This window comes from Plecotus auritus, assembly GCF_963455305.1.
Source record: "Plecotus auritus genome assembly, chromosome: 15".
In the NCBI taxonomy this organism is placed as follows: Eukaryota; Metazoa; Chordata; class Mammalia; order Chiroptera; family Vespertilionidae; genus Plecotus; species Plecotus auritus.
The window spans coordinates 11233288-11260468 of record NC_137781.1 but is presented as its reverse complement, the minus strand read 5'-3'; the positions used below and the strand labels follow the sequence as shown (position 1 = coordinate 11260468).

Sequence of the window (27181 nt, the reverse complement as noted above, 5' to 3'; positions counted from 1 at the left end):
TATGAGGAGATTAAATTCTAAAGATGAAACTGCTTGAACCAAACTACTCTTGAAATTTCCTCAGCCCTAGCTGGTTTGGCTCAGTGGATAAAGCATTGTCCTGAGGACTGAAGGGTCCCGGGTTCGATTCCAGTCAAAGGCACATGCCCGGGTTGTGGGCTTGATCTCCAGTAGGAGGCGTGCAAGAGGCAGCTGATCAATGATTCTCTCTCATCATTGATGTTTCTATCTCTCTCTTTCTCGCCATTCCTCTGAAATCAATAAAAATGTATTTTTTTAAAAAAGGAATTTCCTGATGTGGACGAGTCAGGTGACAGTGCGGGCGGCGGACTGACTGCGGGGCGGACGGTGGACGCAGTGTCGCGGTTTCAGCTCTGTCTCCACCGACCCGTGCCCGCTGTCACCACCGCCATGACGGGGCTAGCGCTCCTCTATGCCGGGGTCTTCGTGGCCTTCTGGGCCTGCATGATCGGCGTGGGGATCTGCTACACCATTTTTGACTTGGGCTTCCTCTTTGATGTGGCATGGTTCTTGACAGAGACTTCCCTCCCCTTCATGTGGTCAAACCTGGGCATTGGCTTAGCTATCTCCCTGTCTGTGGTTGGGGCAGCGTGGGGCATCTATATTACTGGTTCATCCATCATTGGGGGGGGGTGAAGGCCCCTCAGATCAAGACCAAGAACCTGGTCAGCATCATCTTCTGTGAGGCTGTGGCTGTCTACGGCATCATCATGGCAATTGTCCTTAGCAACATGGCTGAGCCTTTCAGTGCCACTGACCCCAAAGCCATTGGCCATCGAAACTATCATGCAGGCTACTCCATGTTTGGAGCTGGCCTCACAGTGGGCCTAACCCCTTCTGTGGAGTCTGCGTGGGCATTGTGGGCAGTGGAGCCACCCTGGCTGATGCATAGAATCCCAGCCTCTTTGTGAAGATTCTTATCGTGGAGATCTTTGGCAGCGCCACGGCCTCTTTGGGGTCATCGTTGCGATCCTACAAACCTCCAGAGTAAAGATGGGTGACAAGACGGTCTGTGTGGGTGGGACGTGCCCCACTCTTATTTATTTGTGGTTTTCCTGGGATAGCTGGAGCTGTGCCCCTTTCACAGGGCTGGGTGTTCTGGGCCCTCCCTGCACTCACTTCTTGCTGCCTGTCGACTTGGAAGCACTGCCTGGCTGGATCCTCAGTGTGGGGCGTGGGCTGCTGATGACTGTGCAGCTCTGCACCTGTGTCCCACCACCAACCCCAACCTGTCTTCCTAGTGTTTGTGAAATAAATGTATTTGTCTGGGTCAAATAAATAAATAAAATAAAATAAAAGGAATTTCCTTAAACTGAACATAATGTCTAATGTAGTTTTATGTATACATCACTATATAGTATTACTTCTGTGTGAATGATTCAAAAATGAGACTCGCTATACTGTGAATAACATGGCAAAGGAAAGTGAGGAAGATTGCACATGCTGGCTCTTCCTGATAACACTCTCAGCTTCCTTTGACTAACTTGTTATCAATCGCAGTCTCACCGTGGTCTTCCCCTTCATCAATCTCTTCTAGGAGGCAATGAAACCTCACCACCCAATTGCTTGGGCACCTGGGCAATACTATTTTTCTTTGCACACAGCTGAGAAACTCTTTGAAGTCACTCGCTCACCTTCTTATACAACGCTGGCAGGTGTACCACACCTGAGTTCTATCCTTCCCTGTGGCACCTCTGACTTGGCTCAGACATACTTTAATTACAAACACTGAGTGCCTGGGCTGTGGAAAGCCTAGAGAATTTGAGAGCATAGGCCTGCCTTAAAGAAATGTATATAGCCGAAACCGGTTTGGCTCAGTGGATAGAGCGTCGGCCTGCGGACTGAAAGGTCCCGGGTTCGATTCCGGTCAAGGGCATGTACCTTGGTTGCGGGCACATCCCCAGTGGGAGGTGTGCAGGAGGCAGCTGATCGATGTTTCTCTCTCATCGATGTTTCTAGCTCTCTATCCCTCCCTTCCTCTCTGTGAAATATCAATAAAATATATTTTTAAAAAAAAGAAAAAAAGAAAAAGAAATGTATATAACTGAGACCATCCCGCCCCCCGCAAACATTATTTGCTTACCTTCAACAGGGAGAAATAATGTTCCTTCCGTCCGTGGAAATGAGGCTTCATACTCAGGAGAATTATAAAGCAAACAGTTTAAGATGGAGTCTGTTGGCAGAGCTGACACCCACGAGGAGAGGTGAGGCTCACGTGAGAGCAGGGTCTCCCCAGCTTTCGTACCATCTGGGCTCAAAGTCTCCAATGGCAAGACAGTGCCCCCCACGTGCTGGAGCAGTTCACATACTGTCCAGTATCCAAGGTGGTCTGGGGACTCCCACAGCTAAAATGAAATTACAAAGAACCTCAAGTTATTCTAAAGGAGGCATTCAGAAATATTTCTAAGGGAAATCAGGAGGAAGGAAAGGTGATTTCTACACTAAACAATTAAAGGGCTCAATAATATATTTGTTGGATCCAACACAGAAAATTGCCAGCATCTTTTAACCGTACAGTCCAAGAATGTTATCCTATATAATAAAAGCCTAATATGCAAATCAACTGAACGGTGGAACGACCAGTTGGCGGGGGGGAGGCAGGGCCGGCAAGCAGGTGGTGCCAGGCCAGCCAAGGAGGGTGCCAGCGGGCAGAGGGACGGGATGGCGGCAACTGGCGGCAGAGGGGTGATTGGGGGCAGGGCCAGCCACTTGCCGGCTCCCGATTAACCCACTGATTGCCTCCTATAGAGGGAGGTCAGACTGTGCTTGGGCCCTGCGGAGTGAGCCTACACCATCAGTGGGACATCCCCTGAGGGATCCCAGACTGAAAGAGGGTGCAGGCCAGGCTGAGGGACCACCCCCCTCCCTCAAACAGTGCATGAATTTTCGTGCACCGGGCCTCTAGTTACTATACACTGAGTGGCCAGATTATTATGATCTCTGAACACATAATAATCTGGCCACTTAGTGTATATCCTATATAATAAAAGGCTAATATGCAAATTTTCCCCTCAACCAGGAGTTCGACCAGCAGGCAGGCCAGCCAACTGCCCTTGTCCCCTCCCCCTGGCCAGGCTGACCAGACCCCACCCATGCACAAATTCATGCACCGGGCCTCTAATACACACACACACACACACACACACACTGAGTGGCCAGATTATTATGCGTTCAGAGATCATAATAATCTGGCCACTCAGTGTATAATATGCCTTCAAGATAGCGTCCATTTAGTGAAAAGACAACTTCAACTCTGTTTCCTGTCAAACAGAAGTGGAGCAAATCACTGGGGATACCTCATAAAATGTTATTAATGATACGTTAATAACATAATTCTGTCCCACACAACAATGGCCAGGGATCACGGAATGAGGCAGGTGAACCTCCTGGACGGTGATCACACAGCCTCACAGCACTGTGTGGGGACCAAATAGGTCTTCTCATTCTATCTTCACCAAAGCCTCATCACCTCTCGCCTGGACTCTACCGTAGCCTATAAAGCCTGTGCCCTGCCTCTAATCTTCTCTCCTTGTTGCTCTAAGAAGTATTCTTCCGAGCACACATCTGGAGCCTGTTACTTCTCTAAAAACTTCCCAGGGCTTCCCAGGGCCTCCACGACAAAGTAACCCCAGCACAGCCATAAAGCACTGGCCAGGTAGCTCAGTTAGCTAGAGCAGCGGTCGCCACCCGGTGGTCCGTGGACCACTGGTGGTCCGTGAGGTCCAAAAGGTTGGCGACCGCTGGGCTAGAGCATCGTCCCCACACCCCAAGGTTTCGGGTTCCCTTCCCCATCAGGGCACATACAAGAAGCAACCAATGAATGCATCAATAAGTGGAACAAATCAATGCTTTTCTCTCTCAAACTAATTTTTTTTTAAAAGAAAAGCCCTTCACAACCTAACCCTAAACCTTTCCAAACACATGATCTTTCCCACCTCCATCCCTACCTTCTGAATCATTTGCTGTTTGCTGAACACGCCATTTTTTATAATGCTTCCATGTTTCTGCTGATTCTGTTTCCTGTACCTTCCCTTTCCTTGCTCACCAACTGGATGTTAATTACAGTACTTCCGTCTAGCTCAAATCCTGCTTTCTCTGTAAAAGTCATTCCTTACTCCTTCACACAGAGCAAACTCTTCATTCAACAAACTTTTACTGAGCAGCCTTTATGTGCCGAGATCTAGCAAGACGTATTCCCTGTCTTCCAGAATCTTCAAGTTGGGATAAGGGTGAATAAAACAGCAACAACGTGGAATATTTAACTCAGCCTCACAATATAACATGATAATGTTCAGGAACGAAGGGAACACGAAGGGGGAACATCTATCCTGGGAAATGATCGTTATGCTGGATTCCTACTCCACAGGTCTAACTGGAGACCATAAATCGCTAGGTGCAGGTGAGGCCTTCTAGGTCATTGCCAAACTTTCCATTCTATTCAAGTTCAAAGGGGGCAGAGAGTGCCCAAGGTCACTGCAAGACAGTGAAAAACCAGTCTAAACCCAGGACTATCTTGCATAGTGCTTTTTAAAATGAAGGTGTGAAAAAAAAAAATTTAATAAATAAATAAAATAAAATGAAGGTGTGGCCCTTTGATGGTCTTAGATGGATCCTTTGATGAATCAGTTGCCTGGTTTATAATCAACATTAAAGGGAAAAAAATCCTGAATAGAAAATATCAGAGTACAACAGAAAATATCACATGCAGTGAAGATAAATGATGCATTGTGTAACTTTGGTTTAGTTATGCATACCAGTTCGGAAAATGCTGTAACATTTTAATCAATCTATTAGTATTTGCTGTGTCCATGCCCGAGTTCACTGCTGTGGGGGAGAATGGTAAGCAAGTTCAGATACCACAGATCCTGATTAGCATTTTGTGCCAAAGGGAAACAAAAAAGTTTGTTCAAATTGTTTCAGCCAGAGGATGGGGTGTGGGTGGGGGTGGGAGGCACACAACTGCTTATCAAACGAAAGGTAAAACTTTAATAAGCGTTGAAAGAACATTAACTTTTGATTAAAAAGTAATATATGGCCCTGGCTGGTTTGGCTCAGTGGATAGAGTGTCGGCCCGCAGACTGAAGGGTCCCGGGTTTGATTCCGGTCAAGGGCATGTACCTTGGTTGCAGGTTCCCCGTCCCTGGTCAGGGTGCATGCAGGAGGTAACCAATCAATGTGTCTCTCTCACATCGATGTTTCTCTCTCTCTCTCCCTTCCATTCTCTCTAAAAATCAATGGAAGACTATCCTCGGGTGAGGATTAACAACAAAAGTAATATATGCACGTGTGTTTTAAAAAACCCACAAACAGGATATAGAATATGGTTAAATTTTTCATTTTTATGCATATGATAGGGTAATCTGTGGTGCTGGGGTTCTTTTCCCAGCGTGAGCCGCCAAGTTCCATCAACCTTTTGACGGAACTCTTGTAATTATTACATGCTGGAATTGGTTCCCGGCACTGTGGCTCACCAACACACTTAGCAGGTATGTGATAAATATGTACTGAATAAAACAGAGGCATAATCATGTGTCAGGGTCCTCTGTACTTCCCTGTATCCTCTATCTGAACAAGAGTTCTGTGAGCTTTAACCCCCTCCCCTCCCCCCCCCTCCCCGCCCCGGCCCCCTACCGTGTAAGTCCAGGCTGTGTTTCCCCCGTCTGACTTCTCTGCCTTTTCTCTTCTTCCCTCTCCTACCCCTGTGGAGAGAACAGAGCCCAGGGCTCCCTTTTGCCTCCACGGTATGGCTGGCCAGAGGCTTTTGAACAGGGAAAAGACAGAGCATCAGCAGAAAAACAAAATTCCAGAAAAGCTTAAGATTATCTGACTTGAATTTTCTTACAGGAAACAACCTAACAGATTCGAGAAGCCTCCAGGGGTCCTCAAACTTTTTAAACAGGGGGCCAGTTCACTGTCCCTCAGAACGTTGGAGGGCCAGACTATAGTTTAAAAAAAAAACATATGAACAAATTCCTATGCGCACTGCGGGCCCGGGACGCGTCGGCTGCTAAGCAGGACAGGCAGCGGCACCCGGCGGGCCGGATAAATGTCCTCGGCGGGCCGCATGTGGCCCGCGGGCTGTAGTTTGAAGACCCCTGCTAGACGGTACAATATCAGAACTGGAAGGGATCTTTAAAAAGATCCTATCAACCTAGTTATTTTAATACTATTCCGAAAAGTGGGAAAAAGAATCTCCAGACCCCATCTGCAAAGATATAGTTCTAGTCGTATTTGATATGATTTGATATTATCCCAAGTCAAGCGCTTCTGTGTTGTGTATTGTGCCCAACATTTGCTTTGCTGCCTGAACAAATGCTAAGTCCTAGGTTTCCATTTTCCCCACCAAATGTGTACCATCCCCTTAAAGCATTTCTGTCCTTTCCTTTTCTTTGACAAGCCTGCTGCCTTGTTTTGCATTTTGCTACACCTTGGGGGGGCTTTGTATGGGAAAGGTGTTGTAAATTTTAACATACTATGTTATTATTTAAGTATCTGCTCATTCTCCATTTGTAATCTTACAATTTAACCCACTCCTCATTTAGCAACACACATTTCCACAAACTGGAATCAGCTTTCACCTGGTTAAACCACACCTTCCCATCAATTAGAACAAAACCCGACCTTCCAACCTTGGGCCTACAGCTAGATAAACCTCTATTTCCTGACTTCCTCTCCTGACTCCCAGGAGTTGCCTTTCTGTTTCTCAAACCAACTAAGCTCATCTCTCGATCAGATCAGTACATCAGCTCTTCTCTCTGCCTAGAATGTTCTTTCCCAACCTTCACATTCCTCCTCCTGCACCATTCAATTCTCTGTTCCAAGAGGCCTTCCCTGACCCCCACCCTACTGCGCCCAACACCCACACACACCCCTTCCCCAGCTTTATTTTCTTCAGAGCACTATTTGAAATCCTATCGATTACTTGCTCAGCTATATAATCTATTTTACCTATATAATCCCCCCGGAAGGTAAATTCCACTTTGGCTGGTCACCTTGTCCCCAGCAGGAAAACTGTGTAGGTACTCAATGTAGTAGCTTCTCAGTGACTATTCATTGACTAAATTAAGTGACAGGAAGAAAATGGTGCCCCCCCCACACACACACACTTTTTTTAATTATAGCACTTAACGGGGGCCAGGGTCCCACTACCTCAGCAAAAATCCAAACAAGCCCTTTAGGAAGGTGAATTCTAAGTGCGTCAGAATTAATTTAGCCAACAAATATTTACCGAACAACCACAGTGCTCCACACACACCTGCAGGAGATAAAAGATGCCCGTGCCTGCCTTTATCAAGGTTTTGTTTTTTTTTGTTTTTTAAATATATTTTATTGATTTTTTACAGAGAGGAAGGGAGAGGGATAGAGAGTTAGAAACATCGATGAGAGAGAAACATCGATCAGCTGCCTCCTGCACACCTCCCACTGGGGATGTGCCCGCAACCAAGGTACGTGCCCTTGACCGGAATCGAACCTGGCACCTTTCAGTCCGCAGGCTGACGCTCTATCCACTGAGCCAAACCGGTTTCGGCTATCAAGGTCTTTCTAGACCACGTGGGAGGGGAGACGGCACAACTAGAACACAGAGTGAGAAGGGACGAGTGCCACGAAAGTAGGGGAACTCTGACGAGAACTCAGACGCTGACACTGAGTAGCTGCCCTTTGGGCACGGCCTTAAAGAGTTGAGTGAGGCTCAGACTGGCATTCCTGGTGACTAACCAAACAAGCAGCCAGACCTGCTGACAGGCTAGGCTGCGATAGGTGGGAATATGGGTCGTGCGTAGGACACAAAGTCGGGAAGGTAGATAGGGCCCGAATTGGGAAGGACCTTAAACGCTTCTGTGGCGGGCAGTCAGACAGACAGGAGCAGAGATAGGGCCACAGGCAGGTATGGAAAGTCGCTGTAGTGCAAAGCCCCGGGTGCCTAGCGATGGGCAAAACTAGAAAAGCAAGGACCTCGCCCCCAGGGTAATCTGCCCCCCTCCCCCCGGGCATGTGGAAGTTTAGATCCCTTGACCTTTCATATTGCCAGTTGGATGCCCCCTGACCTTTCCCCCCCGGCATGTCGCTGGTCAGGCAGTTTAGACCCCTTGACCTTTCATATTGCTAGTTGGATGCCCCCTGAGCTTCCCCCCCTGGCATGTCGGTAGTTGGTAGTCGTGGGGTAGAACCCCTTGGAGAGGGAACAAGCGGCCCCCCACCACTCCCTCAGGCATTAACCCTTAGGGCTAACATCTTGGCCTCAGTAGTGTTTCAGCTTCAGGCCCAGAAAAGCAGCAAAACCAGACAAGCGAGTCCATGGCTGACCTCAGGACCAGCTGCACTGAAGTAATGACCCTCCCACCCCGCGCCCACCAATAAGAGGAGACCAGGACCCTGAAAGGACTCACCTGGAAAAGCAGAGGAATCTTCTAGAGATCCTCCCCCTGGGACCGCCTCTAAACTCTCCCCCTTAAAAGCACTTAGGACAGAGGACCTGACACGCTCTCCCCCAGACAGACACCTGTACCCTTCTCTGCTCACTTCTTCCACCCCTGTGACTTTTAAATAAATCTGAGTCTTGGCTCTGAATTTTCTTCTTTTTCCCCTTTCTTTCTTTCACATATTTTTATTGACTTCGGAGAGGGAGAGGGAGAGAGAAACATCAATGATGAGAATCACTGATCGGCTGCCTCCTGCACCCCTTACTGGGGATGGAGCCCACAACCCCGGGCATGTGCCCTGACCCCGGAATCGAACCGTGACCTCCTAGTTCGTGGGTCGACGTTCAACCACTAAGCCACGCCGGCCGGGCTGAATTTTTCTTAAAGCAGAACTCAAGTACCTACTGAGTTTGCTGAACCAGGGTCAGGTCTGACTCCGAGGCTGTACCTCCTGGTGCGGATCTGGGGCCCCGACACTTGGACTTAGCAGGTTCCGAGGCCCTGCCTAGTGTATTGTTTAGGCTGCCCCTCTGCAGACGCTGCCGAGTCTGGTGAACCCCGAGGACACGGCGCCCTAAGTCTGAGCTCCCTACCCTCTCACCTTGGACCTCTCGGTGGTGTCCACCCAGTACAACGTGACCTTCCGGGTGACCATGACTTCCTGGACCCTCCTGGGCAGCAACTTCTCCATCACCTGCTTCGGGGTGGGCGGCGGGCCCTGGACCTGGGCCTCGCAGCCGGACACGAACTGCATCAGCTCCCTCTGCGAGCGCGGGCAGGGGCCCAGCAGGAAGACGGCGTTCCCGAAGCCCCCGAGCGCCCCGCCGGCCTCCGCGGCCTCGCTCTCCGCGTCCAGCAGCCGCCTTCCGCGGCGGCGCAGCGCCGGCTTAGTGGGCGACGTGATCTCGGGCCGGTCCCACTGGTAGTCGAGCAGCGTCTCCATCAGGGCGCCGTGCGTGTGCGCGGCCCGGGGTGCCGGGCCGGGCAGGTGGGCGCCGGCAGCGCCGTCCCCGAGCCTGGCCTCCAGCTCCTCCTCGAAGTCCTCCCAGGAGCGGGCGCCCAGCTCGCGGAAGTCGGACACGCGGGACGGCCGGCCCCGCGCCCCCTGAGAGTCAAAGAACCGGAAGGCCCAGCGGACCCTCGCCAGGCCGAACCGGCAGCTGAGGTAGAGGAGCAGGCGCAGGGCGGCCCGCCGGACCGGGCTCCGGCCAGCGGCGCCGCCCGCCGTGTCCAGCAGCAGCATGACGTTGTGACAACAGGCCATGTCCGCCGCGCGCGCCGCCGCCGCCGCCGCCGCCGGGGGGCTCAGGCTCCCCCAGACCCCGCTTCAGGGAACCAGCGCCATTCACGCTCCCAGGGACTCAGCTCAAAAGGCTCCCGCGCTCTCCAGAAAGCACTACTATTGGCGGAGCCAGCTCCCAATCACAGCTCTTATTGGTCCCTTGCCTTACGTAATTTACGTGAGCGTCGGCCCTCCTCGGCGCTGATTGGAAGGGCGTTGGGGAAATCCTCTGCTCGATTGGTGGAGGGCGTGTCTGTGGGCGGGGCCCTGTGTTCCGGGAAGAACTTAACGCTGATTGGCCAGGGGCTTCGTTTTAAAATTTAAAGAGGTGGTGCTAGGATGGCGTCTTGTAAAGTTCCCTCCTGGTAAGGTGTGCCTTCGGGCGATTGTGCGCAGGTGCGCTGCGGCCCGCCGGAACCCGACTGGGTTGAAGCCACCCTAGACTTTCTATGGGGTAGAATCAAATGTGAGGACTTTAATTTCCTGTTATTTAAGTAAAGTTATTAAAATAGAGAAGTTCACTCCCTTTGGCCAAGTTAACTTAGAGGAGTTTCTTTGAATGAGGTAATCAGATCCATAGAGTTGCTTTAACTTGAGAAAAATTGGAAACAACTCGAATGGGAATGGCACCCTAGGAGAAAGAACGTGGTGTGCAGCCTCTTAAAATAATGTTTTTTATAATGTTACATTAAAAAAAAAAAAAGACTGTATGTAACAGCACATGCAGTGAGATCTCCGAATTTTCTGTCCATTTGTATATTTCTAAACTGTTACGTTAATGCTGTGCACGAAATTTGTCTGCTATTGTCTTTGGGTGATAAGATTATGATGATTTTTTTAAATTTTATTTTACACTTTCTGAATTTTCTAAGTTTTCTACAAGTCTGTATTTCTATGTTACATTTACAGTGGGGGGAATATCCTTAATGAATACAAAGAATCATCTTGTTGCAAATTGAAGACTCCTCAACTTTCCAGTCTTCTTACAGACTTGTCCGGGGGTTCGTCGCTTTCCTGAGTGGGAAGTGTAGGCATAAGTGCATGCATTCCATTTTGTTTGCATTGTTTGTATGATAACTTAGCACGTGGTGCTGGACTCCAGCTACCTCTTTAAGAGTTTGCTTTATTTTCTAAACCGTGAGTTCCGAGACGGCAAGAACTGTGTTTTATCTGTTTCTGTATCCTTCCTGCCTAGCAGAGTAGCCATAAATCATTTTTTTAAATTGAAATTGTCTTATGTTATTCAGCATCTCTTTCTCAGGATTTAGACTTCCTGCACGTACAGGTAAATCACCACCAGGGGGCAGTAGCAGCCACCTTTCACTGAAGGGCTCTGATGCCTATACATCCCACTCCACAATGAAACTTCTCCCCCCCCCAATCGCACCCCCCCCCCCCCCACAACAGCTTGTCCTTAGTTTGGGAACTTATCCTAGTTGGGCCTCCCATGGAGACAAATGTCCTTGGGGTGGCTGACAAGGCTGCACCTGGAGCAAAGGGTCCCATTCTTTTTTTTTAAATATATTTTTATTGATTTCAGAGAGGAAGGGAAGAGGGAGAGAGAGATAGAAACATCCATCAATGATGAGAGAGAATCACTGATTGGCTGTTTTGCAGGCCCCCTACTGGGGATGGAGCATGTACCCTGATCAGGAATCGAACCCAGGACCTATCAGTCCACAGGCCAACGCTTTATCCACTGAGCCAAACCAGCTAGGGCCCATTCTTTAGTGGAAGGATGCTCCCCTCTCTCCCCAATAAAAAAAAAAGGTGGGGGGGAGATACATATTTCCCGCACCTAGTGGGACAGGAATGATTCCATACACGCCTCACAGCAATTCTGCAGGGCAGGCATTATATCCTCCCTTTTACAGATGAGGAAACTGAGGCTCAGAGGGCCCCTCACAGCCAGGAAGAGGGAGCCCTAAGCTCTGCACTGATCCTCGAAAGAGATGTGAGACAGCCCCTCCCCAGGATGGAGCAGACAACTTCCTTGGGCAATGGAGGGCCAGGCCAGGCTAGCCCACATCCAGCAAGCCTGTGAGCCCTGAGTATGCCCTCATCTTTCTTTTCTTTTTTAAAATATATTTTTATTGATTTCAGACAGGAAGGGAGAGGGAGAGAGAGACAGAAACATCAATGATGATGCCCGCCGGTCAGCGTGGCTCAGTGGTTGAGCATCGACCTATGAACCAGGAGGTCAGGGTTTGATTCCCAGTCAAGGCACATGCCTGGGTTGCCGGCTCAAACCCCAGTGGGGGGTGGGCAGGAGGCAGCCGATCAATGATTCTCTCTCATCATTGATGTTTCTATCTCTCTCTCGCTCTCCCTTCCTCTCTGAAATCAATAAAAAAATAAATAAGTAAAAAAGAAAGAAATATCGCCCTGGCTGGTTTGGCTCAGTGGATAGAGTGTCAGTCTGCAGACTAAAGGGTCCCGGGTTCGATTCCGACCAAGGGCACATGCCTGGGTTGCAGGCTCGATCCCCAGTAGGAGGTGTGCAGGAGGCAGCCAATCAATGATTCTCTCTCATCATTGAAGTTTCTTTCTCTCCCTCTCCCTTCATCTCTGCAATCAATAAAAATATATTAAAAAGCAAAAAAAAAAAAGAAAGAAAAAAGAAACATCAATTGTGAGAAACATTGATTGGCTACCTCCTGCACACCTCCCACTGGGAATCCAGCCCATGACCTTCTGGTTCATAGGTCAGTGCTCAACCACTGAGCCACGCCAGCAGGGCACCCCTCCTCTTTCTTTAATGGGTTGATAACCCACTCTGCTTAGGGCCAGGACCAGCTCCATCACTTGCAGGGCCCAGGGCAAAGTGAAAACGGGAGGCCCCTTGTTAAAAAAAAAATGTTAAATGCCAGCAGAGCATTGACCCTAATAGAGCGATGAGAGAAATAATGACATCACAATAGCTCCCCTCTTGTGGCGCTTACTTTGCATTATGCTCTGTCTCTTTAAATATCTTTTTTCATCTTCCTGGGGTTGTTTGTCTCCCTGTGTTTTCATCTCTACAATGAGGAAGCTGGACTAGACCAGTCCTTTTTTCTTTTTTAATATATTTTATTGATTTTTACAGAGAGGAAGGGAGAGGGATAGAGAGTTAGAAACATCGATCAGCTGCCTCCTGCACACGTCCCACTGGGGATGTGCCCGCCACCAAGGTACATGCCCTTGACCGGAATCGAACCTGGGACCCTTCAGTCCGCAGGCCGACGCTCTATCCACTGAGCCAAACCGGTTTTGGCTAGACCAGTCCTTCTTAACACTGGTTACACATTGGAGGCATCTGGAGACTTTAAATAACACCCAAAGCTGGCCCAACCCCCAAGGTTAGAACTGGATTCGGGGGGGTGGGTGTTGAGCACATAAGTCAACTCCCTCCAGTTCTAGGACTCTGGCTTCAATTTGAGGGGGACGATGACAATGAAGATGTCCTTCCCCTCCTTTATTTTGTTGTTTAAAATATATTTTTATTGATTTCAGAGAGGGAGAAAGAGAGAAACATCAATGATGAGAGAGAATCATGGATCAGCCAGCTCCTGCAGGCCCCCCACTGGGGATGGAGCCCACAACCGGAGTCCAAGCTCTCAAGCCTGCGCTGTTACCTGGTGGCCCCTGGGGGAAGCTATGCACGTGGGGCAGGATTTCTGGGCACAAAGAGACAAGAGTGGCTTCTCTGCCCACCTGGGGACTCCTGGCTCGCCTGGCTTCCTTGATGAAGCCACAGCCACGTGTAGGAAGCTGCTACAGAGAAGCAAGCAAAAAGGAAGAGAAGCTTTATCAGACATTGTCTGTGGGTCTGGCATTGCAGTAAAAGCATCCATACCTAATCTTTCCAAAACGCTTTTGGGTCTTTTTTGTTTTTTAATCCCCATTTTTACAGCTCAGAGAGGTTAAGTTGCTGGAGGTGCCGAGCTAGGTTCAGAGATAGGGACCAGAATGTAGAACCCTAGCTGGTTTGGCTCAGTGGATAGAGCGTCGGCCTGCAGACTGAAGGGTCCCAGGTTTGATTCCAGTCAAGGGCACATGCCCGGGTTCTGGGCTCGATCCCCAGTAGGGGGTGTGCAGGAGGCAGCCGATCAATGTTTCTCTCTCATCATTGATGTTTCTATCTCTCTCTCCCTCTCCTTTCCTTTCTGAAATCAATAAAAATATATATTTTTTAAAAACATTTTAAAAAAATGTATGGAGGCCCTAGCCGGTTTGGCTCAGTGAATAGAGCCTTGGCATGCAGACTGAAGGATCTTGGGTTCAATTCCCATTAAGGGCACATGCCCAGATTTGTGGGCTTGATCCCCAGTGTGGGGCATGCAGGAGGCAGCCGATTAATGATTCTCTCTTATCATTGATGTTTCTATCTCTCTCTCCCTCTCCCTTCCTCTCTGAAATCAATCCTATCTAATAAAGAGGGAATATGCTAATTGACCATCACTCTGTCACAAAGATGGCTGCACCCACAGCTGAGGCCAAGTTCCCATAAGGAGCCTTAACAAGCAATCAGCAGGGACCTGAGGCTATGACCTCCCCCGCCCCCGTGGGGCTTGACAGGGAACCTCAGGCCATGCACCCCGTCCTGGCACTGGGCCAGGGGACCTGGCGCTATGCCCCCTGCCCAGCAGGGCTTGACAAGAGTAGGACTGGCCGGATCTGGATCTAGCCCAATGAGGGGGGCCAGCTGGGTCTGGGTCTCACGCAATTTTAAGGTGCATGTGGGTGGGCGGGGACTTGACTTTGGGTCCCATGGTGTGCCCCAGACTCTGACAGGAGGAAGGTTTTCATATACATTTTACTAATTTTCTTTCATCTCTGACACTTCTATTATAGAGAAAGGGCAAATATCAATATTAAATGATTTCCTCTAATTAATCCCCTTTTAATGAGCACGAATTTTGTGCACCAGGTCACTAGTCCTATATAATAAAAGGCTAATATGCAAATCGACTGAATGGCAGAACAACTGGTCACTATGATGCGCACTGACCACCAGGGGGCAGATGCTCAATGCAGGAGCTGCCCCCTGGTGGTCAGTGTGCTCCCACAGGGGGAGCGCTCCTCAGCCAGAACCCGGGCTCACGGCTGGAGAGCACAGGGCTGTGATGGGAGCTTCTCCAGCCTCTGCAGCAGTGCTAAGGATGCCCGACGGATAGCTTAGGCCAGTGGTCAGCAAACTGCGGCTCGTGAGCCACATGCGGCTCCCGAGCCGCGGTTTGCCGCTCTATTGACTAATGAGTTTGCCGACCACTGCCTTAGGGAAAAATACTTAAAAAACATTTTAATAACGTACTAATGTCTTTAACCTGAAGTCAAAACTTCTGGGTAAGGGTAATGCCTTACGCAGTGGTCAGCAAACTCGTTAGTCAACAGAGCGGCAAACCGCGGCTTGCAAGCCGCATGTGGCTCGCGAGCCGCAGTTTGCCGACCACTGGCTTAGGCCTGCTCCCCTGAGCCATCAGTCAGACATCCCCTGAGGGCTCCTGGACTGTGAGAGGGGGTAGGCCTGGCTGAGGAATTCCTCTGCCCCTCCCCCCGCCAAGTGCACAAATTTCATGCACCAGGCCTCTAGTAAAAATATATATATATTTTAAATCAATTTAGAAAAAAAAAGGAGCTATGACTCTTCTAAGCTTTAAAAGAAAATAAAGTAGGGAGAAGGCTGGGTAGCTGGGTAGCGCTTGCTTACCTCCCCCCCCTCCCCCGCCCACCACTGCCCTTATCTCTGATCCTATTTGCCTGAGGCCTAGGGGCTACTGCCTCTTCCCACACTCCACTCCACACCACACCCACCGGCCTGCTCCCCGAAGGACTAAGCAATCCCAGAGCCAGCAGAACTGCCCTCCCTTTTCTGTCTGGGAGAGCCGAACGGTGGCTGCAGCCAGTGAGGCGTGGCCCAAACCTGCCTTATCAGGACGACACAGAGCCCAGAAACCCCTCACCTGGGCCCTGGGGAAATGGCCTGGAACACTGGGTCCATTCACTGACGTGGGAACCCAAGGACGAAAGGAAGGTCCTCGGGGAGGCAGCCCCGGAGGAGCTGGAGCAAAGGCAGATGGGGCCCTGTGGCGCCGAGCAAACACGGTGACATCTGGAGATTTCATGAAAAGAAACCCCGAGTTCTGGCTTCTCTGGAACCCTCAGAGTGTCTGGCCGGCCCCTGGGACCATATTTCCAAACGGAAACATCAGGCTCCATGCAGCGGCTGCTCCGGTTGTCCGTCCATCCGTCCATCCGCTGTGTCCTTCCATCCGCTCACTTCAGTCCCTAATTTACCTGCCCGGCCCCTGAAGGCATTTGCGTTTGCCTAAAACTCACAGAAGCGTTATTTGCATTAATCAGATCAGACAAATGAGAGCTGAACTTCTTCCAAGCCAGCCCAGCGGATCTTCCCTCGGGCCCCTAGCTTCTGAAATGGGATGTCTTGGCCCTGGCCGGTAGCTCAGTTAGTTAGAGCATCATCCCGGTATTCCAAGGTTCAGGTTAGATCCCTGGTCAGGGCACATATAAAAATCTCCGATGATGAAAACTTCTTTCCGGAAGCCCCCAGAGTTCAGTGGGTAGATCCCCTTGGCTCCAGGCCCCCATGATTTTTTTAAAAAATATATATATATATTTTTTTATTGATTTCAGAGAGGGAGAGAGAGATAGAAACATCAATGATGAGCCCAGCCGGTGTGGCTCAGTGGTTGAACATCGACCTATGAACCAGGAGGTCACGGTTCGATTCCAGGTCAGGGCACATGTCTGGGTTGTGGGCTCGATCCCCAGTAGGGGGCGAGCAGGAGGCAGCGGATCCATGATTCTCTCTCATCATTGATGTTTCTATCTCTCTCTCCCTCTTCCTTCCTCTCTGAACTCAATAAAAAGTATATGTATATATATACTTTTTTTTTTTTTTAAAGAAACATCAATGATGAGAGAGAATCATGGATCTGCTGCCTTTTGCATGCCCCCTACTGGGGATCGGGCCCGCAACCCAGGCATGCGCCCTGACCGAGAATCAAACCGTGACCTCCTGGTTCATCCCATGGTTCTTTGGTCCTCAAGATTCCCAGAGACTAAGTGCCGTGGGAATAGGCGAGAAAAGAGAGGAAAAAGAAAAGCCACACACACCCATAGGTAGACTCAGAGCACACAGAGTTCTCCCAATCACTGAGCCAAATGATACACAGCGGCCTTGTCCAAACACTGCTCTCTGACTCACTCTCTGGATCACACTGAGGGGATGGAACTGTATGCGGCCTGGAGCCCCGCCATCCGCCCGCAGCACGGGGGGAGAGGATGGGGAAGGTGTCCATGCCCAGTGATGCCACGCGTTCCAGCTCACCCGGCCCAACCTTCTCCTGAGCCACCTGGCCATGCTCCTGCCTTTCTCTTGGACTTTAACCAGGAACTTGACTGTCCAGGTACATGTGAGTTCAGCAGCCAGCCATCCTGAAACTCAGGTGTCAGCGGGTGGCTTAGACGCAGAAAATAATAACTTAGTTATAGTCAACGGAAGTTTAGATGGTGCTTACCATGTGCCAAGCACTGTGCTAAGAATGACGCATATAGCCCTAACCGGTTTGGCTCAGTGGATAGAGCGTCGGCCTGCGGACTGAAAGGTCCCAGGTTCGATTCCGGTCAAGGGCATGTACCTTGGTTGCGGGCACATCCCCGGTGGGGGGTGTGCGGGAGGCAGCTGATCGATGTTTCTCTCTCATCTATGTTTCTAGCTCTCTATCCCTCTCCCTTCCTCTCTGTGAAATATCAATAAAATATATTTAAAAAATATATATATATTTAAAAAAAAAAAAAGAATGACGCATATATTGCCAGGCCAGCGTGGCTCCGTGGTTGACCATCGACCTATGAACCAGGAGGTCACGGTTCGATTCCTGGTCAGGATGCATGCCCAGGTTGCAGGCTTAATCCCCAGTGTGGGGCGGGCAAGAGGCAGCAGATCAGTGATTCTCTGTCATCACTGATATTTCTCTCTCTCCCTCTCCCTCTCCGATATCAATAAAAATATGTTTTAAAAACATACTAATAGCCAAAACCGGTTTGGCTCAGTGGATAGAGCGTCGGCCTGCGGACTGAAGGGTCCCGGGTTCGATTCCGGTCAAGGGCATGTACCTTGGTTGCGGGCACATCCCCAGTGGGAGGTGTGCAGGAGGCAGCTGATCGATGTTTCTCTCTCATCGATGTTTCTAGCTCTCTATCCCTCTCCCTTCCTCTCTGTAAAATATCAATAAAATATATTAAAAAAAAAACAAAAACATACTAATAAAATAAAATAAAATGTAAAAGTGTGGTCCTTGGCCCAGCAGCATGGAGTCATGGCAAAGGTAGACTCTCAGGCTCATCCCACACCTGCCACATTGGAATCTGCGTCTAATACCGGCCTCAGGGACGCGAACATACACTGGAGTTTGAGAAACACCACAATAAACTCCACAGGCCCCTTGGGGAGGCGGTGGTGTCATTCGGGGGTGGGGGCGTGGGAGGGAGACAGAGGCAGGCAGCATTATGATTTTACTTGGTCGCCTTCTTTGTGAGCTCAGGACCCCTGCAGTGGGGAGGGCTGGGAAGGCGATATTTATTTGCTGGTCCTCACCCCATGCCTTCCCCATCCCTCCCCACCCTCCTCTCTCTACCCCCTTTGGGTGGGCAGGTGGTTGGGAACAGGGCTGGCTGCTGTCCCCAGCGATAGTCTCAGCTGGCTGCCTCCCCTCCCCCGCAGATCTCCCTTATCTTGGGCATCGAATCTCTGCTGCCATGCCACCCCCACCCCCATCCCACCAAGGTCACCTCCAGGGCTTGCTCACTGCACAGCCTCCTTCTGCTTGGCCTGAACATGGGGGAGGGTTTTAAAGAGCCAGGTCCTTGCCTGGAGTCCTCCCCTTCCCACCCCAGGGAACCGAGTCAGGGGGAAGGGGGAGGGGAAGGGACCATGGGCTTGGGACCAGAAGAGGCGCGTTCAGTCCCAGGCTCTGAGCCTCATTCACTGGGAACCTTGGGCCAGTCACGTCCTCTTTCCGGGCCTCAGTTTCCTCATCTGGAAAGAGGGTGGCTGGAACAGACCCTCCCCGAGATCCTTACCTTCTAGGAGGGGGTGTACTGCATGGAGTGTTGGAGTGTTGGGTTTGTGACAGGCGTCTATGTAAGCATTTTTTTTTCTTTCATTAGAAATACTGGCAGCCCTGTCCCCAGTCGCAAAGGAGTCCCACTGACCGTTCCGCTGAAAGGAGGAAGAGAAGACCAGGATGAAACCAATAGCTGGGGAGAGAGGGGGAGAGCGGAGGCGGGAGCAGGGGTCCCTGGGTTTGGTTTTGACAGGGCACAGACTCAGGCAGCTTCTGAAATGGGATGTCTTGGCTCTGGCCGGTAGCTCAGTTAGTTAGAGCACCATCCCGGTATGCTGAGGTTCAGGTTAGATGCCTGGTCAGGGCACATATAAGAAGCAACCAGCCCGGCTGGCGTGGCTGAGTGGTTGAGCGTCGACCTATGAACCAGGAGGTCATGGTTCGATTCCTGGTCAGGGCACATGCCCGGGTTGCAGGCTCCATCCCCAGTAGGGGGCGTGCAGGAGGCAGCCAATCAATGATTCTCTCTCACCCTGGATGTTTCTCTCTCTCTCACACTCTCCCTTTCTCTCTGAAATCAATAAAAATATATTTTTTAAAAAGCAACCAATAAATGCACCAATAAGTGGAACAACAAATTTCTGTCTCTCACTCCTTTCCTTTCTCTCTAAATAAAAATATGTTTTAAAAAAGAAAAGGGGCGCCCTGACTGGTTTGGCTCAGTGGATAGAGTGTCGGCCTGCAGACTGAAAGGTCCCAGGTTCGATTCCGGTCAAGGGCATGTACCTTGGTTGCGGGCACATCCCCAGTGGGAGGTGTGCAGGGGGCAGCTAATCAATGTTTCTCTCTCATCGATGTTTCTAACTCTCTATCCCTCTCCCTTCCTCTCTGTGAAAAATCAATAAAATAATTAAAAAAAAGAAAAAAAAGAAAAGGGGTCCCTGCAACAGCAGCACTGGCGTTGCCTGGGACTTGTTAGGAAGGCAGGGCCGCTCGCCAGGCCTGCAGAAGCCGGACCTACAATTTCACAAGATCCCCGACGTTTGCGATGCTTGTGATTCTTGGGAGAGGGCAGAGGTGGGAGGGAGGGGGAGCAAAGGACACAGCTAGCCCAGGCCCTGGCATCCTAAAAGCTTCTGCTGGGACCCAGCTACCAGGCCGGGAGTGACCTACACCCTGTGGCCCACGGCCGGCCCGTGTCACAGCGCTGTGGTGGGGACAGCTTCGGGTCAGTGGTTACCACCCAGAGGGAAGCACCCGAAACCGGAGCTCTGCAGGGCTGGGCAGGACATGGGGCCCCTGATGGGTGGGGACCATACACACCGGCCTCTGTTTGTGCATACACAGGCCCAGGTGGGGAGGGAGCCCAGTTACAGAGCGGCCAGTCCTGGGCACCCTGAACCCCCCAGGAAGGCGGGACCCTCACAGCTGCTTGGTCCCCCAGCCCCTCACCAGGTGTGGGGGCTGCTGATGGGACCTCAGGTCCCTTCAGCCACAAAGAGGCCTTCCTGGTGGGCAGGCAGGTGGCACTCAGCTGTCACGCTAGGGTGACCAGACGTCCCATTAGCCCAGGGCAGCCCTGTTTACACCTGCTGTCCTGGTGTAATTATTAATAATGCCCCCTCTCACTCTGGTTTGGATGACACATTAAAGGGTCACTCTGGCGACAGCCCAAGTTTGATCCCCAGAACCAAGGAAAGGTGACTCTGAAGGGGGCTGGTCCAGGAGTCGGGAGCTGACACGTGGGGGCCTTAGGCAAGTCCTCTCTGGTGCAGGGGCCTCGTCTCAATGGAAGAGGTTGGCCCAGCTGGTGTGGCTCAGTGATTGAGCATCAACCTATGAAGTCAACCTATGAATCGGGAGGTCACAGTTCAATTCCTGGTCAGGGTACATGCCTGGCTTGTGGGCTTGATTCCCAGTAAGGGGCGTTCAGGAGGCAGCTAATCAATGATTCTCTCTCATCATTGATGTTTCTCTCTCCCTCTCCCTTCCCTTCTGAAATCAATAAAAATTTATTAAAACAAATAAAACCTATTAAAAAAAAGAGGTTGAACAGATGGGCCCTTCTAGTGGGGAGTTAATGAACGTGAGACGTGGGTCCGTGGGGTGTCCATGGATGGGGGAGGACATGGATCCTTCCCCAGCAGCTTTGACTCCATGGCCTCTGGGGACCCCACATTCTGCTGGTTCTTCTTCCAGGACCTGGTCTCTGTGCCCACAGCTCACAGGAGCGCTTGGCTTGTATCCCTGCCTGTCCCCGCCTGTCACCCTGCCTTCTCCACTCAGGGGGACCCTCCTTTAACCCGCACTTCCTCACTGGGTGACGCTGGAGACACATAACGTCATACCCTGCAACTGTGTCACCACCTGTCACCCTGGGACAGCAATGCCAATCTCGCAGGATTAGGGAAATGTTCATACAGGAACTCACTGAGGTATTACTTTGTCTTGTTTGTTTTAATATATTTTTATTGACTTCAGAGAGGAAGGGAGAGGGAGAGGGAGAGAGAGAAACATCAATGATGAGAGAGAATCATCCATCGGCTGCCTCCTGCACTCGTACTACTGGGGCTCGATCCACAACCTGGGCATGTGCCCTGACTGGGAATTGAACCTTGACCTCCTGGTTCAGAGGTGGATGCTGAACCACTGAGCCACGCCGGCCAGGCCCCAAGGTATTACTAAGCCACCTGGTTCCCATCTTCATGTGAATGCATCTTGACTCTCCATCTCAAGGCAAACCACCTGCTGGCTGGCGTGGGAACTAAAGGAGGGAGTTTAAGAGCATAAGAGCACCTGAAGGTCACGAAGGTCACGCTGGGTCACACTGTGCACCGGGAAGGTTCTGTGAACGCTCCCATTCCTCAGCCCCACCTCACTGGCAACATGTTCTATCTGTCATCTGACTAATGCGTGGGGTGAAGCAATGTGGACATTTTAATCCCATAGTTCAGTAATCTTTACTCTCACAACAACTTCATGTTGTTAAACTTTCTTCCCTCACTTGCTCCTTTAGTCTTGCATTTGGGGGCTTTGGGCCAGCAGAAAAAGTGCCCGCTCTGCAGGCTGACACTTGTCTAGCTGCCTGTCCCTTCTGGGCCCCAATTCCTCTTTTTTTTTTCTTTTAAAAAATATATGTTTTCATTGATTTCAGAGAGGAAGGGAGAGGGAGAGAGTGATAGAAACATTAATGATGAGGGAGAATCATTGATTGGTTGCCTCCTGCACGTTGGACTGAGCCAGCAACCCAGGCACGTGCCCTCGACTGGAATCGAACCTGGGACCCTTCAGTCCGCAGGCCAACGCTCTATCCACTGAGCCAAACCGGCTAGGGCTCGTTCATGGTTTTGTGGGTCAGAAATTCGGGAAGGCTTACCTGGGCAGGTCTTGCTGAGGGTTTCCCAGGCAGCTGTTGGATGGGGCTGCCATCATCTGAAGGCTCGACTGGGCTGGATGTCCAAGAAGACTCAGTCACTCGGCTGGCAGCTGATACTGGTTGTGGGCTGGGAGCTCCACCTGGGACTGTCAACAGGACCCTCTACAGGTGCCTGTGCAGCATCGGGGGTGTTGGATTTCTTACATGGGGGCTGACTTCCCCACCAGAGCAAGCATTTCAAGGGGCCAGGCCAAAGCTGCATGGCCTCTTAGACCTGGTTTTAGAAGTCACTTCTGCCATACTCTATTTCTGGGAGCCTGCCCAGATCCGAGTGGAGATATAGACCTACTTCTCCATGGAAGGAGTAACTTGCATGTAGATTAGCAGGTGGTGGAATGGAAGATACCGGAAGATACCGAGGCCATCTTGGGGAAATAGAACATGACATCCCCCCTTCACAATTTGTATGTAAATCGGCGCTTTTATCAGTCAGGATTCTTGCTCATGAACTCCAGAGGCTGGCTCTGGTTAGCTTAAGCAAACGTTTTGGGAAGGCCTCGTCCACAAAAGGTCACTGCCACCAAGCCAACAGGAGTCCTCCATCTGGAGAGACTTAATTCATGCAAATCGAGGAAATGCAGCCTCCATAGGAAACTGAAAGTGTGCTCCCCTCAGACAAAGGGGAGGCCCACTAATACAGAGCACATGCCTGCCCTGGTCCCTGATTGGTCCATTTCAATGCAAATGAAGGCTCCAAATTTGCTTAGTTTGATTGGTCCAATTCACACTGTCCTGATTGGTCAGAATCTTGAGTCCTGACTGGTCATTATGGAGCCACTCTGATTGATCAGTAAAGATGCAAATGAGGGTGAAGCTGTGCAGCTCCAACTGGATGAGGCAGGTCTCAGCCCATTGGTCAAAATACAATCCCAGGAGCACCTTTATAAGGGTCAGCTCCGACAGCAGGAACCTGGTGCAGGAGGCCTGGCAGCCCCGTGCAGTGGGCATGGGGGGTCCCTGTAAACAACAGCTGTTAGACTCTGATTATGAATTTGGGCCCAGTTACCCACAAGGCGTCCTTGCTGACAGGTATATTCCTTGTGGGGTCAACAAGCCTTTAGGGTTCACAGAGCTGATAGAGGCTGCAAGGCCAGGATTGGAGAACAGGTGAAACCCAGGAGTTCTGGAGGCCTGGGCAGTAGATATCCCCACCAAGGAGGAAGCACAGGAGCAGAGTCCAGCCTGGCCGGTGTGGCTCAGTGGCTGAGCATCGACCTGTGAACCAGGAGGTCACGGTTCATTCCTGGTCAGGGCATATGGCCAAGTTGCGGGCTCAGTCCCTAGTGGGGGGCATGCAGGAGGCAACAGATCCATGTTTTTCTCTCATCATTGGTGTTTCTGTCTCTCTCTCCCTCTCCATTCCTCTCTGAAATCAATAAAAATATTTATTTATTATTTATTTATTTATTTATTTATTTATTTTTAAAAGAACCCAGACAGCATGGCTCAGTGGTTGAGCATCGACCTATGAAGTCAACCTATGAATCGGGAGGTCGCGGTTCAATTCCTGGTCAGGGTACATGCCTGGCTTATGGGCCTGATTCCCAGTAAGGGGCGATCAGGAGGCAGCTAATCAATGATTCTCTCTCATCATTGATGTTTCTGTCTCTCTCCTTCTCCCTTCCCCTCTGAAATCAATAAAAATTTATTAAAACAAATAAAACCTATTAAAAAAAAAAGAGGTTGAACAGATGGGCCCTTCTAGTGGGAGTTAATGAACGTGAGACGTGGGTCCGTGGGGTGTCCATGGATGGGGGAGGACATGGATCCTTCCCCAGCAGCTTTGACTCCATGGCCTCTGGGGACCCCACATTCTGCTGGTTCTTCTTCCAGGACCTGGTCTCTGTGCCCACAGCTCACAGGAGCGCTTGGCTTGTATCCCTGCCTGTCCCCGCCTGTCACCCTGCTTTCTCCCCCCAGGGGGACCCTCCTTTAACCCGCACTTCCTCACCGGGTGATGCTGGAGACACATAACGTCATACCCTGCAACTGTGTCACCACCTGTCACCCTGGGACAGCAATGCCAATCTCGCAGGATTAGGGAATGTTCAAACAGGGCTTGGCTCCTAACAGGAACTCACTGAGGTATTACTTTGTCTTGTTTGTTTGTTTTAATATATTTTTATTGACTTCAGAAAGGAAGGGAGAGGGAGAGGGAGAGAGAGAGAAACATCAATGATGAGAGAGAATCATCCATCGGCTGCCTCCTGCACTCATACTACTGGGGCTCGATCCACAACCTGGGCATGTGCCCTGACTGGGAATTGAACCTTGACCTCCTGGTTCAGAGGTCAATGCTCAACCACTGAGCCACGCCGGCCAGGCCCCAAGGTATTACTAAGCCACCTGGTTCCCATCTTCATGTGAATGCATCCTGTGTCTCCATCTTAAGGCAAACCACCTGCTGGCTGGCGTGGGAACTAAAGGAGGGAGTTTAAGAGCACCTGAAGGTCACGAAGGTCACGCTGGGTCACACTGTGCACCGGGAAGGTTCTGTGAACGCTCCCATTCCTCAGCCCCACCTGACTGGCAACATGTTCCATCTGTCATCTGACTAATGCGTGGGGTGAAGCAATGTGGACATTTTAATCCCACAGCTCAGTAATCTTTACTCTCACAACAACATCATGTTGTTAAACTTCCTTCAATGAGCCAATCAATGAGTCTCTCTCATCATTGGTGTTTCTATCTCTCCCTCCCTCTCCCTTCTTCTCTGAAATCAATAAAAATATATTTTAAGAAAAATAGATGCCCTGACTGGTTTGGCTCAGTGGACAGAGTGTCGGTCTGCGGACTGAGAGGCCCCTGGTTCAGTTCCGGTCAAGGGCATGTACCTTGGTTGCGGGTACATCCCCAGTAGGGGGTATGCAGGAGGCAGCTTATCGATGTTTCTCTTTCATCGATGTTTCTAACTCTCTATCCCTCTCCCTTCCTCTCTGTAAAAAATCAATAAAATATTTAAAAAAAAAAAAGAAAAACAGAAAATGGACAAGAGCTCAATCCTCATGGGCAAGTCTGTTGCTGCTGCAGGTTCCTGACCGGCCCTCCTGCTCCACAGAACCAGCCTTCCCAGGAAGCCGGCCTTGGCTGGGGTTACACCCCGACCATCGTGTGCCACTGCCTGCCTGGCAGCCCAGCCTGCCTGGTCGGACAAGGGCAGCAGCCCGGAGTGCAGGGCCGGGCTCGGGCCCACCCCACAGACGCGGCTGATTCAGGGTCTGTGTTTGTGCTCAGGACTTCCGCAGGGGCCTGCCCAACTGTGCCTGCCAGGCCATGCTCAGGCTCCATGGTTCTCACCCTCATTTCTTCCTCCCTTGGAGCCCAGATCTTCCTGCTGCATCCCCCCCAGTGTCCTTTGTTTTGTCCCCAAGGTTTGAAAAAACTGGTGAGGCCCTAGCCAGTTTGGTCCAGTGGATAGAGCGTCGGCCTGCAGACTGAAGGGTCCAGGTTCCATTCTGGTCAAGGGCACATGCCCAGGTTGCGGGCTTGATCCCCAGTAGGGGGCGTGCAAGAGGCAGCCGATCCATGATTCTCTGTCATCATTGATGTTTCTACCTCTCTCTCCCTCTCCCTTCCTCTCTGAAATCAATAAAAAAAATATTGAAAGAAAGGAAGAACTGGTGAGAAAACTGGTCTCCTTGCTCCACAAGAGACAAGTTTTTCTAGAAAGCTGTGATTAGGCCCTGGTCGGTGTTCCTCGAAGGTTAGAGCGTCAGCCGTGCACCAAGGGTCCTGGGTCTGATTCCCGGTCAAGGGCACGTACCTGGGTTGCATGTTAGATTCCCCAGCCCGATTGGGCATGTGCGGGAGGCAACCAATCGATGTGTCTCTCTCACATCAATGTTTCTCTCTCTCCGTCTCTCCCTCCCTCCCTTCCCTTCTACACTCTCTAAAAACCAATGAGCCCCTAGCCCAGGGGTGGGCAAACTTTTTGACTCGAGGGCCACAATGGGTTCTTAAACTGGACCGGAGGGCCAGAACAAAAGCATGGATGGAGTGTTTGTGTGAACTAATATAAATTCAAAGTAAAGGAGCGGAGGGGAGAGCAAGAGAACCCTCCGCTCTTTCGGCTCCGCGGGCCAGATAGAACAGCCGAACGGGCCGGATCCGGCCCGCGGGCCGTAGTTTGCCCACGGCTGCCCTAGCCGATTTGGCTCAGTGGGTAGAGCATCGGCTTGCGGAATGAAGGGTCCCGGGTTTGATTCCCATCAAGGGCACATGCCGGGTTGCAGGCTCAATCCCCAATGTGGGGCATGCAGGAAGCAGCCGATCAATGAATCTCTCTCCATCATTGATGTTTCTGTCTCTCTCTCCCTCTCCCCTCCTCTCTGAAATCAATAAAAACATATTCTTTTAAAATTATGTTGCTATGAAAAAAGCTCCTAGATTTATTATTTCGAGTCCCTCCTGCAGTTGCCTGGGCAGGGCCAGACCAAATGGTACGGCCCACGGGCCTGACGTTCCCCAGCCCTGACGGAGGGAAAGGGAGTCAGTGTCCCTGACTAAATAGGCACTGCATGTTCTTTTGTTGTTGTTTGGTTTTGTTTTTAAATATATTTTTATTGATTTCAGAGAGGAAGGGAGAGGGAGAGAGAGAGAGAAACATCAATGATGAGAGAGAATCACTGATCAGCTGCCTCCTGCACGCCCCCTACTGGGGATTGAACCAGCAACCGGGGCATGTGCCTTTCACCGGAATCGAACCTGGGACCTTTCAGTCAGCAGGCCGACACTCTATCCACTGAGCCAACCAGTCAGGGCGAGGTACTGCATGTTTTAAAGGTTCTCGTGACACGCCAGTTGAAAACCTTTGGTCTACCTCACGAAGGCAAGCCCAGTTATATTTACGACATCTTCCCGAGGACTTTCCCATTCATTCCCACATGTAAATAAGAGCTGCCGCTTCCTCAAAGCACCCACTGGTGATGGAGTCATCCATTCCCTGAGCTGGGCG

The 27181-nt window shown here is 50.7% G+C and overlaps 1 protein-coding gene and 1 pseudogene across 2 annotated transcripts in view; one reads left to right on the top strand and one right to left on the bottom strand.

Annotated features, from left to right (window-relative positions):
- TICRR (TOPBP1 interacting checkpoint and replication regulator) overlaps positions 1-9705 on the bottom strand; it is a gene marked incomplete at its 5' end in the record, with an annotated part of 53827 nt that extends 44122 nt beyond the window's left edge. The window contains 2 exon segments of the mRNA XM_080651468.1: positions 2105-2366; positions 9043-9705. Coding sequence (XP_080507594.1) covers positions 2105-2366; positions 9043-9705 — 925 coding nt within the window.
- Positions 331-1276, top strand: LOC308238952 (V-type proton ATPase 21 kDa proteolipid subunit c''-like; annotated as a pseudogene). Its single transcript has 2 exons — positions 331-1195; positions 1263-1276. The product of its transcript is annotated as a V-type proton ATPase 21 kDa proteolipid subunit c''-like (transcript).
- Positions 9706-27181: the final 17476 nt, after the last annotated feature.